The sequence below is a fragment of the Pimephales promelas genome, chromosome 6 (assembly GCF_988280905.1).
Source record: "Pimephales promelas chromosome 6, fPimPro1.hap1.1, whole genome shotgun sequence".
Taxonomy (NCBI): domain Eukaryota; kingdom Metazoa; phylum Chordata; class Actinopteri; order Cypriniformes; family Leuciscidae; genus Pimephales; species Pimephales promelas.
Genome location: NC_142774.1, coordinates 27,932,028 through 27,951,738, shown reverse-complemented (window position 1 = coordinate 27,951,738; position 19,711 = coordinate 27,932,028). Strand labels below are relative to the sequence as shown.

General features: G+C 36.4%; 1 protein-coding gene and 1 long non-coding RNA gene across 4 annotated transcripts in view; one reads left to right on the top strand and one right to left on the bottom strand.

The window, feature by feature from the left end:
• LOC120494249 (multiple PDZ domain protein) overlaps positions 1-19,711 on the top strand; it is a 54,887-nt gene that overhangs the window by 5,551 nt on the left and 29,625 nt on the right. For 2 of the 3 annotated variants that reach the window (XM_089132332.1, XM_089132331.1), the window contains exons 2-15: positions 1,470-1,522; positions 1,682-1,851; positions 7,432-7,632; positions 7,808-7,944; positions 8,067-8,280; positions 8,546-8,671; positions 8,802-8,993; positions 9,923-10,190; positions 11,009-11,088; positions 11,271-11,417; positions 11,819-12,004; positions 13,396-13,548; positions 13,740-13,949; positions 15,267-15,347. In XM_089132332.1, coding sequence (XP_088988458.1) covers positions 1,516-1,522; positions 1,682-1,851; positions 7,432-7,632; positions 7,808-7,944; positions 8,067-8,280; positions 8,546-8,671; positions 8,802-8,993; positions 9,923-10,190; positions 11,009-11,088; positions 11,271-11,417; positions 11,819-12,004; positions 13,396-13,548; positions 13,740-13,949; positions 15,267-15,347 — 2,172 coding nt within the window. In that variant the 5' untranslated portion in view covers positions 1,470-1,515. The remainder of the gene's footprint in view (positions 1-1,469; positions 1,523-1,681; positions 1,852-7,431; positions 7,633-7,807; positions 7,945-8,066; positions 8,281-8,545; positions 8,672-8,801; positions 8,994-9,922; positions 10,191-11,008; positions 11,089-11,270; positions 11,418-11,818; positions 12,005-13,395; positions 13,549-13,739; positions 13,950-15,266; positions 15,348-19,711) is intronic. The other variant, XM_089132333.1, reaches the window with a different exon arrangement.
• On the bottom strand, positions 17,008-18,490 carry LOC148978737 (uncharacterized). The gene is made up of 3 exons (XR_016168886.1): positions 18,372-18,490; positions 18,188-18,286; positions 17,008-17,455 (listed from the first exon to the last, which is right to left on the bottom strand). It is a non-coding gene; the product is annotated as an uncharacterized LOC148978737 (long non-coding RNA).

Here is a 19,711-nt window from a genome sequence, read left to right as displayed (position 1 = left end):
TAATTTGCTGATTATTTTAATAAATATTTTTCTACAACAGCTTTGACTTTGTGTTTGTTTTTTTAAATGTTTATTTTAATGCATCTACATCAATATAATGGTAAATAATAGAGTACAGTTTACTGTTAAAATGATTCTTTTCAGCTTTTTAAATGTTAAACTATTACAGCATCTACTGGAATTTTGGGGGTATTTACAGGATTTTATTGGCAACTTTATTGCCAGGTAAATACTGTACTTTAGTGAAATTACAAAATATTGCTGTAAAATAAAATACAGGTTTAATTCAATGTTACTGTAAAAACCCTATAAATTACTGTATACCTATAAATTTCATATACAACAATTAACTGTAAATTGCTTTACAGTATTACACTGTAATCAATTTTACAGCAATTTCCAACATTTTTACAGGATTTTATTGGCAACTTTTTTGCCAGTAAATTCCTGTAAATTCTACAGGAAATTTTTTACAGTGTATGGTTACCTCCTCACTCACAGACGATTTCTGTTCGTTTAACTTGTAACTTTTGTGGAATTGAAACATAGGCTAAACTCCTTTCGTTGTTCTTTGGCCTCATTTTTCCTCGCTCCATAAAACCCATTTGCACCCTAAAATTGTTAATTCTATATTTAAAATATTATACAACTTTGTGTACTACACTTGGCAAAATATTTCAAGGGGGTGGAGGAATAAAATGCTGGATTGTAGCAGGTAATGGCTTTTCGGCTTTTCTGAGACCTTATTGGAAATTTGCTAAGGCCACCTGGTTGAGTCGAGAATGCTACTGCTGTATTTACATAGGCCTATTTATTGTCGTATTTACACATCTATCACACATCAATCAGCTTCATGTGATTCGCCCGTTTAAAAATAACCCATATGCTTTGTTTTCCCTTAGTTACAATTGTTGTGTCCAACACCGCCCACTACCAGGCGCTTAAAGCCCTATCAGGTAGGTTGTAAGGACATCTGTCCCGGGTAATTACCGTCGTTCACAGTTTAAGTCCGTTTACAGCTGCTAAGCTTCCCCGGTAAGCGCATTACCGGTGCAGCGCAGCGCAAACACGAGCGCTCGCGCAGTACATGATGAGCGCGTGCCGACCGCGAGAACCTCCCGTAGAGGCGCGAGACTCCAACCCAGATTACATCAGCATGAATAACAGATTACAGCTGGCGTTATCAGAGCATCAGCGAGATATGAAGTAAACCGTCAGTACAATTCATAAAGCCTGTCATCGCTTACAAAGACTGCCGAATTGCGTCACTCTCACTTCCTGCCAAACGTCACAGGTAAGGGCTGTCAGGTGTGCATGTGCTTGCCAGTTAGTGATTAAGATTCTGCAATCCATGTAAATCCCGCTTGAGGATGAGAAAGTTACAAATCTGTTTGTTTTTATTGATTTGTATCTTGTTCATGTTCAAGAGTTTGATTGACATTGATGCTAATTTGCTTCTGTTTTTGCAGATGTCAGAAAGAGAGTGGTGGTAGTTCAATACTCAAATAGTTGAAAATGATGGGTATGTATGAAATCTTAACACATTATTTTCAGCCATCGTGTGTGTCATTCAATCTGAGTTCATTAAATGCAGCTTGTACATGCTCTCCTGTGAGGTATAGAGCTGATGTCATTGAATGTGTCCATGTCATTACATTTATGTGTATATGTGTGTGTATAGACACACAGCGTGCTTTGCTGGCCGTGGAGCGTCTGCAGCAGAGGCTGAAGAAGAGGGGAGAACTGCCTGCTGAGGAAAAACTCAGTCTCCTCAAGAGTGTCTTACAGAGTCCTCTGTTCCATCAGATACTCATCATGCAAGAGAGTGGACAACAGCATCAGCAACTACAGGTCAGAGAATCTAGCATCATCATGCCAGTGCATGACACAAATCAGGCACACATTGTTGCAGCAGTGGGCTTTACCAGCATAATTTAAAAATTAAAGTAATAAATTATTATTAAACCATGTAAATGCATTTCTCATGATCACATCATGTCAAATTAGAAAGAAATATGATTGTGGTTCTTAAATCTGACTGGCTGATAATAGTAGCATAATTAGAACGATGCAGCTCTAATGTCTCTTTCATTATCATAACTAATACTTAGTACCCAGATGTGAAGTGCATTAAACACTTGAGATTTAAAGCATTTATGAGGTATAAATTCTTTAGAAAATAGACATTTTCAGCATCATTTCAGATTTTCAAACAGTGCTTTGATTCACTGCTTGTCTTTCTACATCATGCCTGGCTCAGGGTCTATTCGTAGTTGAAATAAAGCATGATGCAAATCTGTCTTAAGGAATATTTCCGGTTCATTATGCCAAGCTCGATGCTGTATAATGTCTCTCCTTTTCTTAAAAAAACTAAAATCTGGGTGACAGTACTGCAAACAGTGTTGGGTAAGTAATTACTAGTTACTAATTACCTCTTTAACAGTGTAATTAGATTACTGTACTAATTACTCTCTCTAAAAAGGTATTTAATTACTTTTAATTACTAATTACTTTCAAAATCCCATATCAATCTCAACCAGCTGAATAATACAAGGATAGACATGATCTGTTTTAATTCTTTCAAATAAATGCTATAAAATTGCATGAATTATCCTTAACAGACCAAGGAGGAGAAGGTTACATTATAAAAACATACTTTTTAACATCAGACAATACATTTTGATGTTAAACCCACTATTGTTTTATGTCTGATCTCATGACATTACACACTTTTTTCATACATTTTTTACAATAATTCATACGAATTTGTACGAGTGCGGTCGTACAAATTAGACACCTCATAAAATGCATACGAATCGCTGTGAGATCGGATTGATCTATACATAGTATTTACCTCAATTACATCAGAAGTAACTAATTAAATTACAGATAAATGAACAGTAATCCCTTAGTTTACATTTTCAAGGGAAAAGTAATTAAATTACAGTAACTAATTACTTAGTAATTAGTTACACCCAACACTGACTGCAAATACAATGGAAATATACAGTACATAGGGCTAAAATACTCGCTCTATCACTAGTACATCCAATGACAACACATAAACAATATCCATGTTTTTTTCAATAGTGAACATTTTTTTTATTACTAACCTTTTCTGAGTAAAGATATACCCGTTTTGTACAGCTTTGTTTCAAAAAATCTGATTTTCAGAGTCTCAGAGTCACAACTAAATTTATTCAAAATTTTCGGAGCCAATAGTGCAGAGATGCATGAAACATCACTCACTCAGAGGTCACTTTTTAAACTATGCAGCTTTATATTGGTCAGCACAGTAAATTTTCATGTTCAAAGTCTAACAAACTTGAATTCGATGCAGTATCCATATGGAGAAATGTTTAGTCTTTCACGTCCTTCAGATAGCACGGTTTTCCGTTTGAGATGCTGCATTTTTTCTGCATGGATTGTCACTGTCCAAATTTAATCGTGACCACACCCATACTGTAAGTGCTTTTATAAAATTATTGGTTCAAATCACTTTCATTAGAAGTGCCACATTGTACCCTTGATTATTCTTCTACTTTTTATAATAAAATGAGGGACAAATTGAAATTATTTTTTTGTGGTCATCATCCTTATCCCACAAATGTTGTCATTTGAGCACAGCATGTATTGGGCCCCTGCATAGTAAGAATAGTTGAATGCATTGACTTACTAGTTGAGCTTGTATTTGACATATGAAGAGTTCAGATGCAAAAGCCTCTAAGTGCCATTTCAAATTTTCTTCTAAAATGATCATTTTTATCAAGCTTGTATATTTAAGTTCAGTAATTTCACTTAAATGGCAATGAAGATTACCTATTAATTGCCATTTAAGTGAAATTACTGAACTTAAATATACAAGCTTGATAAAAATGACCATTCTAGAGGAAAATTTCACATCTGAACTCTTCATATTTTACTCTTCTCAGTGTAATATCCATAATGACCTAGGGGGCTGTATTTCCAGAGCATAAATAGGTCAAAGAAACCCAGAAGATATGAGTAGGAAGCATGAGAGGTTATCCAAGGATGGAGTGATAAGCCTGAAAGGTGGTCTGGTTTCACATTATGTGAATTAGGTGTGTATTTGTGTCTCTGAGTGTGTTACTGTGCAGGATAATGATGGGAAATATTCCTTTGAAAATAGGCTGTGTTTGGCCAAGCTTTCAAAGAGCAGCTCAGGTAATTTAGCTTCTCAGGAATCGTCATAAAAATAGACACAGTAGATGTTACATTGAGATTTAGATTTATTCGGTAAAACTTCAATTGATTTTGTTAGAATCTTCTAGCAGGCCAAAATGAGAGGATCAGCAGATGCCAGATGAGCGACAATAACTGAAGCTCTAAACTGGCTGTCATGAACTATTGCATGTTTATGAGTGTACTAATATGCCACGAGATGTAGCTACTTCAGCAAAACTATATATCAGATTATCCTCGTACTTATTGTGGATTGGTCAGGTCACTTGCAATGGATAATCATAAGCTTTATATTAAGTTGTTCATGAGTCATTCTTTAATCAAGATTATCACTTCCTGTCTTGCTACTCTACATTCTTTGCTGTAATAGGCTAGTTTTCTCACACACTTGTTTGTGAAAAAAAATGTAATGAGACTATTAAATATAAAGGAAAATAGCTGAAATCAAACAACAAATATATGTATATTTCAAACACTTATTTTAATTATTGGTTTTAATTATAATTGAGGAGAAATAAAGCCAGAGTTGCAAGCTGTGCTGTTATCCTGCTGTTGTGCCATATGGTCAGCCATAAAAGACCTTAATTTTTGTACATTAGTTTTTGCCATCTTTCTGAAATATCCATTGTCACATCTCAGGCAAGATGTACTTAGTCAAACAAACTCAAATATTCCATGAGAAGGAAGGCAACCTAAACAGCGCGTAATCATGACACACAAACCACACCAGACAAAAAACTGGAAGAAGGGAGGAACTTAAATACACAATGATGATTAGCTCAAAGACTGTGTAAATGCGTGTCCATGGTAACTAACATTGGCAAAACTTGACATTCATAATATTTGTCTTTTGGCTTTTTGGTTGACAAACAATTAATTCTGTGAATTAATGAACTGGAACTAGAGATTAAGTACCTTAAAATCATAAAAATGTCTTTTAACAAAAAAAAAATCATAGATCAAAACATAGAAGTGTATTTGGTCTAATTGCTATCCTTGGTAAGTGTGTCTGTATATTGTGTCTCATGTATTTAGAGAGATGATTCTTTGAAACAGTAGGAGGGACCAAACTGGGGTTGTATAAGCTACTTACCTGAGCTGACCAATTAATCTGTGCTGAAAGGAGAGAGAGGCAGGGGTCAACAAGTCACACACGTTTCTGTAATGGTGACATCTCTTTTTTTAAACTGAGCTATGGATTTTCTTTTCCATACCCCTAAACATGACCTTTGCAGAAACAAATCTGCATTTTTTTATATTTTAATTAAGATTATTTACTATGCTAAACTTGACCACGACACACCAAATGGAAAGTGACAGAAATGCACCGGAGGCATTGATGTCTGCAACAGCTAAAAGTCAGTAACTGTCTAAACCTCCTACAAATAACATTATTTTTTAAATCAATTTTAGCGATGGCACTGGTTTGCACACTACTAAATATGTGTGCTTTGCACCATTAAACTTGAACAACTGAAATGTAATCCCATGTTTAAATTAAATATGCGCAAATTACTGACCAGGTTTGCATAAACAGTTGGTTGGCAAACTGAGTGAGTTACAATAATGGTGCAATGCTATGCTCGACAGACTTCGATCATTTAGACATTACAATGTTCGCATTTACACTTGTTTATATTTTGAGAGAATGTTGTGAAAAACTGAGCTGTTAGTGGTTCTACACATGAAACTGATTACGGTTTTTATAAAAAAAAATACAATACCGTCAGTTTTAAAAATAAATAAATAAATTATATATATATATATATATATATATCATTATATAATAAATATATATATTAGGTCTTTCAAATGATTAATCACGATTAATCACATCTAAAATAGAACTTTTAATTTACATAATATATGTGGGTGCACTGTGTATAATTATTTTGTGTATATATAAATACACACACATGCATGTATATTTAAGAAAAAAATATTATTTATATACATTAAAATATTTACATTTATATAGAATATAAATTATATAAATCTACTAGAAAATATTTCTTAAATATATATATATGCACAGTGCACCCACATATATTACAGTAAACAAAAACTTTTATTATTTTTTTATGATTAATCATTTGACAGCCCTAATATATATATATATATATATATATATATATATATTACTATGTCTTGTAGACATAGTGATACACATTCTCCTTTTTTTTTGCCAAATAATATATATATATATATATATATATATATATGCTCACCCGCTGTGTTCATTTGATCAAAAATACAGGGGGGGAAATTACAATTTTGTCATTACTCCAGTCTTAAGTGTCACAGGATCCCAAATCATTTTAATATTCTGATTAGGTTCTCAATAACATTTCTTATTATTATCAATGCTGAAACTGTTTTATTTGATGAATAGAAAGATCAAAAGAACAACATTTATTAGAAGTAGAAATCTTTTGTAACATTATTCAAGTATTTTCTGTCACATCTGATCAGTCTGATGCAATGTTACTCCCTAAACCCTTTAATGGCAATTTTTAAATATGTTATTTGTATTTAAATATACTATTTTTATATTTCATGATCATGATTTATTTGATCTATATTGTGTTTCGTGTCTATAGTCTCAATTTGAAATATTACCATTGATAGTGAGGTTAAAGAAGATGGTGACGAAAGTGTCATGAATATGGAGGAGAGAACCAAGACGCAGACAAAATGCAGACACTGAACAGGATAACAAACACTAGACTAAGACGATAAACTAACAGCTAAGACTAGAGATGCACTTCTTACAAGACAAGACGATCAACAGGTAATTTACAACTTGAATCTCACAAAGCAAGCCACGGTAAGATTAACAATGTATCGACACAGGACAGCAAACACAAGGGGATTAAATAGCAAGGAACTAACAAGGGGAACAGGTGACACTAACAAGGCAATAATGACTAAACAAGGATAACAAGGGGGCGGGGTTACGAGACGAGACAACACAAGCACATGGTCCAAACAACAGACCATGCACTTGTACATAAAACATGGGTCTGCCATGACACTGCCACAAGACCAGGAAAAATCTAAGACATGATGGCAGAATCATGACAGAAAGTGCACAAGGATCAGTAAAGATAAACACCATCTAATCTTAATAGTGTGAATTTTTACATCCCAACTTACATCCCAGTAAGGCCTTGCAAATTGTTAGTGCAACCCAGCTACCTACATCACTCCAGCTGTGTGTTTGTACAGGCTTCCCCCAGAACGCCGCCTCCTCAGTCTATGAGTGATGATACAGATGGTGTGAGAGCGTCCCACCCCTCATCCACTCTGAGATACAGAGATTCTTACCTCTCTGCCCAGCGGCACTATGACCGACGTCGATCCTCCAATCACATGACTTTTGCCCCTTGCATCACAGAGGACATTTCAGTGCTGCAGTCCATGGCCCAGGTACTGTTCCTCATAAACACCCTAAACATCCTCTCATCCTTTTCCATTAAACAGGAAACACAAGCCGTTAAACCCGACTGGGATATGTTATCATGCATTCTTTTAATAAATACTATCTTTTCAGTACTGCTATCTCCTCTTATTCTTTCTTATCCCATATATGTTGCTCTTTCAGGGTCGGACTGTGCTTAGTTTTGATCTGGAGAAGGGTGAAAGTGCTTCAGGTATCAGCATTATTGGCTTGGAGACTGAAGGCGGTGGAGGTCATGGTATCTTCATACAGAAGATTCAGCCAGACTCTGTAGCATACAGGTATAAACTGAAAAGGATGTTCAGTTCAGTATAGCAAAACTTTACTGATCATAATCGTAGTATTCTGTATAGGGGCATAGGATGATTTGAAACCATTTCTTTACCCCATTCTCCTGTCTTAGAGATGGACGTCTCCATGAGGCTGATCAGATTCTAGCAGTGAACGGCAAGCTGTTTGAATCCTCGGTAACACAGGAACAGGCTGCCCAAATTCTTCAGGAAGCTGCTTCCATGGTAACATTAACTATAGCCAGGGAACCGACCTCATCATTCAGCTCCCCACAGATGAGCCACTCTCTTCCCAAAAATCTTTTTGGCCTTGATGGACAATTCAGAGTAAGGCTTTTTTTTCCCCATCTTTATTATATCTTTGAATGTGTAAAATAGCAATGTTTAAAATAGCCTGATTATGATATCCTAAACTGTATCTTATTCTTGTGCCTTAAACTGTAGCTGCCTCACTTTAACACGCAACTTAAATATGTTACTGTTTTGTTTTGTTTGTAGCTAATAACTAAGGTATTTGGCTATACTAAAAAAATGACTTAATAGAAAATGGCTATATTATGAAATAAATGGCCATATTTTAAATTTGGTTCAGCAGCCTCGACAAATTCATCACATTGAGTTGCAGAATGACGGATCGGGTCTGGGCTTTGGCATTGTTGGAGGGAGGAGTACTGGCACCATGGTTAAAACCATCCTACCTAATGGTATCGCTGGAAGGGTATGAGAGAATTGTCATGGAAACACATACACTAGAATTTATGACATTATTTGGATTGTACAAATTGATTCAAATTAAAAGGAGTGTGGAATAAAAAGCCAAATTCCTTGACATGTGTTTGTGGACACAGGACGGGAGATTGCATAGTGGCGATCTTCTTCTCAGAATTGGTGATGTGGACGTGTCCACCATGGGCAGTGAGGAAGTGGCACGTGAGCTCCGTCTGGCTGGTTCCCATGTGAGACTTATCATTGCCAGGGAAACCACTGATAGTGACCTCTCACCTACTATCGCCAAGCAACAGGACAATCAGAAGAAACAGGTGCGGAAGGCTCTGATCGTGTGTGTGTGTGTGTGTGTGTCCTGGTAAACAAAATGTCGCCACAAAGATGCCAATATCCGTATCCTTGTGTGGACATTTTTGGTCCCCATGAGGAAAATAGCTTGTGAATTGTACCAAGTTATGTTTTTTTGAAAATTGTGCAAATCCATGCAAATTTTGATATTAACTGAAAAGCTTACCCCCAAAACATAAGTTCTGATTTTCAATATTGATGTTGTAGCTGGAGTTATTTAACATGAAAATTCAATGCTTTGAATTGAAAAAAAAAATATTGCGTTAGCCAATGGTTGATTGAGATTGGAGCCATTTATCTTAATATGCAGAAATGCTGAAAGACATAAGCACAGACATCATCTGAAGCTATTTCACACTAAGTAAAGATGTAGCTAAATGTGAAACTAAAATGTGGTGATATAATGGTTTTTGGAGAGAAAAAAAAATTACGAGATTTAAAGGTTTTTTAAAATTGTTGTTAATGATAAACTAAACCAGAAGTTTAGATGGTTAGACCCCTTAAATGATAAAGAATGGATGTCAAATATTATCTTAAATGGCTTTAATTACCCTTAAAAGTTGCACATATTTTCCATTTAGTATCTGCATTATTGGTTTTCTAGTACTTGATATCAGCTCAAACTGAAAATAATCTCTAAAGGCTAGAGTAATAAAAACTTCTGGGTTTTGATTAGGTCAGTGGAACTTATTTGACATTTAAATAGGACTTTAAAGAACATGAGGGATAAGACAACAATAACTGTGAATAATACTAACTAATGAGTAACAAATCACAGGTTTTGCACTTTTTTGGATTAAATATGAGAACTAAATCTTAACATTCTTTTCTTTTTTTTTTCATTGAAAGACATATCTTCAAATATCTGAAAGTGAGTGTGTGTGTGTGTATTCAGGTGAATGGGCAGTTCTGCAGTAAACCAAAAACGGAGGAGATTCTGAACACGACTGACCAACAAGTGGAGATCTCTCTTCTGAGAACAGGCTCACCATCTGAAACGCAAACAACCCCCACCCTGTCCACAATCTCCCAGAGACCCTTAACCCCTCTGGGTCTCGAGCCCCCACCACTGCCTCCATGTCAAGTTGAGCCAAAGCCAGTCCTGCCCCTGGGGAAAGTTTTCTATACTGAACGCCGGGACCTCAACTTCAACAGAGAGTGCTGTTAGTGAAACTCTTGTCACTTTTATTTATCGGTTTGTCATCGGTTTGACACTTGTCACGGTTTATTTACACTCATCCACACTGTGTTTGATTCATGGGTTCTGTTCACTCTCTGTGTGAAGTCTCAGTAACTTTGTGGCCCTGATTTGATTCTAACAACAGTTTCTGTTTGTTGTTCTTGAGAATAGAAACCACTGGTCCTCATGTAAGAACTGAACACATTGAGGTTATTAAAATTTGAATGTCTATGGACTAATTGATTAACACTCATTTTGACTCGTACCTCAGGTTTGTTTGTACACTGGGAAAACATATACTATAATATACTGAAATATTTGCTATTTAAGCATTGCTTGCAAGAAAAAAAAGGCAAAAATATTAATTTTAGCTAGGCTTCTGTAATAGAACTCTAACCAAGTAACAGATAAATGCTTTTAATTCAAAATATTGTTTTTTAATTGAATGAATTTTACAAAGAAGGCATGACAAGAATTTTGCCCGTGTTAAACCTTAAAAGATAAACATATATTTATTGTGATATCCTAACTGTGCACCATTATATTGTTAGCATTGTATTTATTTAGATTTTATCTTTTTTTAATTCCCTGCTGTCTGGTTAATGGTAATCAAAAACATGTCACAAATTAGAAGTACTGTCCATAGACTTTAAGCTGTAAATAACCCAGAATTTTGCTTAAAGGTTTTTTGGTTTGCATGCATTTTCTTTCCAAATTTGTACATTATTCTCCTCAGTCATCTATCTTAAAATTTTAATCATTTATTTATTAGCTGTGTGACACTTTAATAATTTGTTTCAGTTTGTAAATTGTCTGATGAAGAGGAGAAAGCACTGAAGGAGAAGTGGCAAAGCAAACTGGGTCCTCAGTATGAAGTGATGGTGCGTCTCATTTGTGTTCTCTCCTGTTTAGCTGACAGTTATTTGTGTCTCCGCATATATTTATGTTCATTGTGTGCTTTTTTAATATATGCCTTTTTGTTTTGTTTTCCATCCATATATCCATCTACAGTATCTGTTAATGTGTTTATACTGTATTTACATTTTATCATGTATGTGTGCAGGTGGTCCAGGTACAGAAATTCATTGAGAGTGGTGGTCTTGGTCTGAGTTTGGAAGCTAAGGAAGGTCATCACTATATCTACTCTATATTGCCAGAGGGTCCGATGGGACAGACAGGAGTCATACGGCCTGGAGACGAACTGATAGAGGTTCACTTGATATTATAATGTCCACATAGTTATGTAGTAAATTATTTCACATATTTTTACCCATGCAAACACTAGAATTCATATACCTGAAAAAAAAAAAACGCTAATTTGGTTATACTTCAAAGTCAAACAAACATTACACACAGATAATAGTGTTGTTTATAGATTACACTGTTGTAATCCCTTATTATAAACCCTGCTAACACATGCATGCATAATAACCAAATGTGCTCATCTACCTTTCTGCATTCTGTTTTTAATGCATAGCACTTTATTCAATGCTGACTGCACATGAATATCAATCATCACAGCTGCTTAAAAATAGCTCTTCCTGTCAGTAGAAAAGCCCAGAGGATCAGTTCAGCGGAGTAAGGGAGATGATGTGTTTGTTCTTTCTATAGGTGAACGGGTTCTCTCTGATTGGTGAGACACACAAGGAAGTTGTGTGCTTGCTAAAGGAACTTCCTGTGAGTGTTTGTGTGGTTTGCAGTCGTCTCATCCCACCCACAGTCAGTGAGGAAGACGATGATGATGGGGATGACGTAAAACTCACCCTCAAGGAGCTGCTTGCAGAATTTAATGAAAAGGTTTGCTGTGTGTGTTTGTGCATCATGATATTTAAAAGAAACATGTATATGCTTGTAACTTATTACTCTTGTGAATAAAAATGTTTGCTTAATTATAAAGTGCACTTGTAGTGTACTAAAAATCTTAAAGGAATAGTTCACTTTTGAAAAAACTTTTGCTTATAATTTATTCACCCCCATGTCATCCAAGATGTCCATGTCATTCTTTCTTCAGTCGAAAAGAAATTAAGGTTTTTTATGAAAACATTCCAGCATTTTTCTCCATATAATGCACTTCAGTGGGAACCAAACGGTTCAAGGTCCAAAAGACACTTTCAGTATAAACTGTTCAAAGGGCTATAAATGATTCCAGACGATGAAGGGAAAGCGAAATCAAGCGAAAAGATTGCTCATTTAAAAAAAATGAGCGAAACGAATGAATTGACTCAGAAAAAGATTTTCTGAGTCAGTTCATTCGTTTCGTTCATTGAATGAACCAAATAACTCGGAAAAAGATTCGTTCATTTTGATGAACGAGTTCAAACAAGAGAGTCACAAACGTGCGTCACAAAACAGAGCAAGGCGAGCATTTGACCTTATAAAACTTAAACTTTGTTATTTATTTATTTATTAAATGAGCGATCGTTCCGCTTGATAAGACCCTTATTTATCGTCTGGAATCGTTTGAAGCCATTTGAACAGTTTGCAGTTTGCATTGAAACTCTCATTTGGACCTTGAACTGTTTGGTTCCCATTTAAGTGCATTAAATGGAGAAAAATGCTGGAATGTTTTCATCAAAAACCTTAATTTCTTTTCGACTGAAGAAAGAAAGACATGGACATCTTGGATGACATGGGGGTGAGTAAATTATCAGCAAAAGTTGTTTTCAAAATTGAACTACTCCTTTAAGGGTACATTTAAAAAAAAATGGTTCTTGCAGATTAAAGACCATTTAAGACCATCTTAACACACTTAAGTACACTTTTAAAAAGTGCACTTAATATCAAATTTAAAGTTTTGTATTAAAATATGTTTTAAATCATGTTCTAATAACCTTTTGACGCTTATTAAAGCACATAAAGTTCTTTTAAAGTTTTTTCTTCTGTGGAAGTTGGAACACACAAGGAAAACAAAGTCTGAAAACATTTAATGGATATTCTTTTATGAGGAATTACAATGAATAGAGGCTGGAGCTTTGAATCTTCAAAAAGGACCTCAAAATAAAAGCACCATTAAAGTATCATACTTACTGAAAGCAGAATGCATTGACCGACCAGTATTCTCAAGAAACATAGTATACAAAAAGATAAATTAAATATAAATCGATACCATTTTCTTTTTTCAAATGTGCAAAGATGATTCCACACGTTTCATTGCAAAATAATACTGGCTTATCCACTTTTTCTCACAGGCTGAGCAGAACTCATTTGGGAGAACTCAAATAAATGAATGGAAGACAGAGGCTCCTGTGCTATCCCATAAGGCCATGTGGGAGAATGAGATTCAAGTCTATGAGCTGCAGAAAGGCGATTCTGGCCTGGGATTCAGTATACTGGACTACCAGGTATGTGTGTGTACGTGTTTATATACCAGTACAACAATAACAAGAGAGCAGCAGAGTATGAGCTGCACATCACTTGGTTTGGAGAGTCCCAGTTGGTTTGAAATCCTTCAACAACATGGCAGCAGTGTCTCCTAATTTATTACTATTCTTCTCTTTCTTTCTTGCGCTGTCACTTTCTGAAACTCTCTCAGGACCCCATGAACCCAGGGCATACTGTGATAGTGATCCGCTCTCTTGTAGCAGGCGGTTTGGCAGAGAGAGATGGCCGCTTGTTGCCAGGCGACCGGTTGATGTTTGTGAACAGGACTGACTTGAGCCACGCAAGTCTAGCTCAGGCCGTTAATGTCCTGAAAAGCACTGCTTTGGGCACTGTACGCATTGGAGTTGCCAAACCCTTACTAGTAAGTATTCTCCATTCACAAGCCAGACAGCAATAATCTCAACCTTGGGCAGTGTAGGAAAAATCTAGAATCCAAGATATTGTATGTCATCCAGATCAACATAGAATGTCATGTAAAGTTTTAGACCTGACATGTATAATTTGCAGCATGATTGGCGTATTCATCAGTTTTCTGTGACTAATGGTTTCTTTGACGCCGTATTAAACGAGTGCAAAGTATAAGTATATTAAACTACAAGCACTTTTAGGTTCAAGGAGTTGAACTTGAGGTTTATTATTTGGTGAGTTGTTTTAAACTATGATAACGAAAAGTAAAATAGACTTTTAAATATGCATTTAAAGCATTTAAATATGTATTGTGTGAATTGTTTTTACACAAACTATGTCTGTCCCTCAGTTATTGAGCCAATTATGCAATAATAAGTTTTATAATAATAATAGTATTATTATAAGTTTAATAATATATAATCGTTATAAGTTACTGTACTTGTATGTAATGAAAAACTACAATTTTAATTAAGATTAAAAATGTAAAAGATTAAGTATTTTTTATAAAAAATATTGATAAAATATTGTTATTATTCATTTTATTAGTAGTAATTATTATTATTATTATTTTTATTGGTTTCCAATCAAGCTGTAATTAGATGTTTCGCTTTATTTAATTGTGTGTATGTAGGATACATAAAATGCTAGCTAGCATTCAGCCCTTTTATTCTTATGTAATTTTCATCATCATCACTTCCACCATAGTCATGGACATGACTTCAGGAAGTGACTTCATTCACCATTTATGTACTATTGGACATTGATTGTAGAAAATTAATGTTTTGTTTTATGAGTTTGATTTCTTAAATATCCAAAGTTCCCACAGAAGAAGCACTCTATTTATGTAGTGAACATTTTCTCATTTGTTTTAGAATGATATCACAGTGTTGCCTGTGTCACTGTGGTTACTGTTTATGATCTGAGCTCTTGTATTATTAGTCTAGATCTACTTTAGTCTGATGGTGGTCTTCTTTTTTTTTAGTCTCTCTTTTGTGAACCGAGTCACAGTCACTGTGGCTCATGAGTCTCTGATTACTGGAATCTTTCAATAATTAATGTCTCTTGAATTCTAACACCAGCCTCCTAAAACAAGCGGTGCATTTGTGTTTATGTGTCCCTTGCCTCCGTAATCAGGTTTAGCTAGTCCTGGGGAGACGTCTTTTCTGTTTCTTATTGGAGTTAAGAGTGCATATGTGATTGTATCCTGGCAGAGAGTTAAATGGAACAAGAGTTTTGAGTGGGAGATTTAATATGGCATTGTCATTGACAGGAAAATGACACCCAGGACACAGGAGCAGATGTAACAGGCAACTGCCACTCAGAACATAACAACCAGCACAGCAATTTGCAGGTGGGCTACATATTTGCTTTACCTGTTATAATACTGTATAATGTGATCTATTTTGTAACAGTTCTGTGGTATCTTTACATCTGACCACCAACTGCTTTTCACAATGACTGTTGACATTTGTTTTTCAAGCTTCAACATGGTAGATTTGTTGGTTGTTTAAAGCAAAGTCTTAAGTTTAGATTTCCCACGTCAAAATGATAGACTATTGTGGTGTCCTACAGCCGTCGATTTTGTAAACATTGTTTTTAATTATTTGCACTTAAGCAATTAGTAGACCAAAGAGAAAGTTGTTGTTTTTTTCCACTGACCTAATTTAGTGTGGTCATTCTAGCTGCCAGGGTTTAACTGGGGAGGATATTTGTTGACAGGATTTGTGTGACATCATCTCTTATTCACACGATGGTTTTGGTTTACTCAAGACCGCAAATGTGTACAGCACGTGCCGTCTGATTTCCTTATTGAGAGTACATCTGAACATTTTGAATGTGAAACTTTTTGCTTCTTCTGGGCCAGTCGTAACGTAAATTAATGTGCACTCACTCACAAAGATAATTTTCAAACAAATATAAATGTATTAACAAAAAATAGTGAAAACCAGAAACAAACGGATTAAATTCAGGATTGGACAAGGCCAAAATAACAAACAAAAATAGCTAGTTTTAGTACTAAATTCCCTAAATGAAAGAAACCGAATCAAAAGAAAAATACAACACAACTCCCCTTAACCCAAAGTATACAAACAATATATGCAAAAGAAATGGCATCACACTCCCTACTTCCCTTAAATTGAGTATTTACACAATATGAATGGAAGCAAAAGTAAATGGCAAACTAAGAATTATAAATTGAAAGAACATAAGCAAGTTTTACAAAGTGCACACAATCACAGAAAACAAACAAGACAGAGCAAAACAACTGACACATTTGATCTTTATGAGTGTTTTTCACCAGAACCAAGACCAGACCAATCAGGATCTCTGCTGGCTTGAATGCAGGCCACACCTTCTCCTGCAACAGACACACTCAGAAACACAACAAACACACTTCTAAAAGATAAGACATAACAGCCCCACCCTTAAATTAAAAAAAAAAAAACATAGGTTTTTAAGAAAGGACATGTGAAAGAGTGTCAGCGTTCAGATTTTCAACTCCTTTTTTATGCTGGATATTCAAATAAAAAAAACTTTGAAAAATCTGTCCACAAAATTATCACATTTAACAGGGGCTCACATGCCCCTGTTAAGAAAAATGCTTACAGAGTTAATCCAGTCAAAAGAAATCTCATGAAACTATAAACCCAGAATCTGTTAGAACATGGTTTAGCAGTTCCCAGTAGTAGTCCCTGGTGTTCCCTGTGTTTTTTAGTCCCCAAGTCCGATGGTATGTCCAGATTCTGCACCGATTATTGGTAAGTCAATGCATTGACTAAACCAGATTCATTCCTGTTGCCTCGTGACGTTCACCTTGTTGGAAATCCAAAATTTGCCACTAAACTGATCTATTGAAAGGATACTGGCAAGTTCCACTTACTGAAAAGGCTTCTGTAGTTTCTGCTTTTGCTACTCCTGATGTATTCCTTCAATATAGAGTGATGGGGTTTGGACTTGAACTTTTCAGCATTTGTGTTACTTATTGTGATGCTTACCTCAATGATTTGGTCTGTTATTCGGATTCTTGGGATGAATGTTCAATTTCTCAACTGTGTTTTTCCACTTGCTGTCATTAAATTTGACAAAATGTGAATTCACAGTTACCTCTAGAAAAGGAGGTCAGAAACAGCTAAGTTTGACCACTTAATGTCGCAGTACTGCAAGAGAGTGAGGACCCAGATGCAGAATAAGCATGAAGGGAAGTTTTATTAAGAATGTAGACAAAGAACAAAGAGGAGAGTGAGACGTGCAACACAGGTCAACCAGTAGGCCAGGGTAGACAACATGGTGATAGGCAGGATGACCACTGAGACCAGTCTTGGATGACAGACTAGCGGACAGCTTGGCAGGCAGCATCAGGAGCGATGGGAGGAAGGACCAGGTAGGAAGTCGAGGCTTGATGCATGATCTCTCGGAAGTAGATCCAGACTTTGCTGCCAGGCAGTGGCCAGGAAAGCTCTGGACACAAAGCAGTGCAGGAACAAACACAACACTCACAATAAACAAGACAAACAGGCAAGGCACAAGAGAGAAATTAAATGGCCAAATAAAAACTGAAACCGATAGAACAATGACTAGAAGCAAAAGAAAAGCAGGAGTAAAATGACTGGAACTTGCTATCAAAAAATAAAACAAAAGATGATAATCTTGAGTAGAAATAAAAAACAAAAGAGAAAAAAAACAAAAGACTTGGCTGCACAAGGGCAAAAACTAACTAGAACCAGACTGAAAGGAAAAAGGGATACGCTAAAGCTAGAAATGATCGAATTCACGACTAGAACAAGACCAATGTTTAACCATAAGCACATGCAAGCAAACAGGATTACACCAGAAAGCACACAAATGGAACCTGCAAAGATTTAAGGGAAAGAGGAAAATATAAAGGTACCAGAGCACATGAGGATCAGGTTAACACAATTAGTGAAACAAGGTGTGAACTAAATAAGGGAGCGTGGTAACGGGAAACAAGGAGGCTGGACAAGAACACATGGCCAACACAAACAAAGACAGAGCCTCAGGCACAAGACAAACAAGGAAACATTAAACAGTGACAAAACAGACAAGGCTGCCAGGCTGGGACCCTGACACTTAGCTCTAAAGTTCAAGTTATTTTGGATTTTTCTGTGCCTATGACTAAGAGAGAGAGAGAAAGCATAGATGTATTTTAGGTATGATTGCTTCAATAGAAACCTTTGTAGAAACTTTTCAGATGTGGGTAATTCTCTAACAGGTTTACTCCGAAAAGGGATTTCTTTTGTGCTGGTGGAGTTTTAATTCAGACTGATGATGCTGGAATGGAACACCCAATTCGTTTTTTTCAACACCATTTGAATTATAATACTATAGAAAATGAAGCTCTTGAATTATTACTTGCCATTCAACATTTTGAAATGTACATGGGGTCCAATGCACAACCAGTGACCGTGTATACCAGGGGTGTCCAACCCTGCTCCTACCGATCGAGTGTCCTACACAGTTTACCTCCAACCCTAATCAAACACACCTGAAGCAACCAATTAAGGTCTTCAGGGTCACTTGGAAATTAAAGGCAGGTGTGTTTAATTAGGGTTGGAGATGAACTGTGCAGGGGTGCGTTTCCCGAAAGCATCGTTAGCCAACTATGGTCGCAAGTTCCGTCGTTACCAATAGAGTTCAATGGAAATTGCGACCAACTTGCGACCATAGTTGGCTAACGATGCTTTTGGGAAATGCACCCCTGGATAGTCGATCGGCAGAAGCAGCGTTGGGCACCCCTGGTGTATACTTAACAAAAAAAAAAAAATTTTAGTTTTTCTTCAACGCATGTAAAATGCAAATCACGGGCTCATGCGTTGGGCACTAATTTGTCTCCAGTAGTTTCTCCATCCTTCCTCAGCACAGGAGGTTCCTGAAGTTTTATTGCAGGGGCAAAGAATACCAGTATAAGGCACTTCCTTTCAGTCTAGTTCTTTCACCCCGCACATTCACGAAACACATTCTGAATTGCATAGACGACTTGCTGATTCTAGCGGAATCTGAAAAGTTAGCGGTTCGGCATCGAGACGTCGTCCTCGCTTATAAGCAAAGGTTGGGGTTGAGGCTCAATGCCAAAAAAATGTGTTTTCTCCAGTACAGAGGACCAGTGGTCTGGGACTCAGTCACGATGCAAGCCGTTCTGTTGCCCGCTCATGTAGTTGTTATCCTTACTGCCACAAAAGACCTAAAGCTAGGCCAGTCACACAATGTGAAACAGTTCGAGAGACTGTTAGGCCTCTGGGCAACAGCGTCCATTGTGATACCATTTGGCCAGCTGTATGTGAGACCTTTGCAGTGGTGGCTCAGGACTAGAGGGTTCTCCCCGAGGGCAAATCCATTTTGAACGATCAAGATCATGCAGCAGCACCTTTGTTATATGGAGTAAACACTGGTTCTTGTCCCAGGTTCCGGTTTCGGTGTTGGTTCGTATAGCCGTCGAGTTGGTATCTCAAAAAATGCTTTCCTCACCAGCTGGGGAGCGATATTCGAAGGCCGTTCAACTTTGTAAGTGTACAGATCGTTTAATAAGAAGATACTTTATGAAGACAGTTCACTTCACGTATAGAGACAGGAGCCATCTTAGGAAATAGTCTCGATAAGTCGATCCCCGAATGCCGTTCATACAGTTCAGAAGTTCGTTGAACTTCATACAGTTCAGATCACTCAGCACGACGTTCGTGGTTTGACTTATCGAGACTA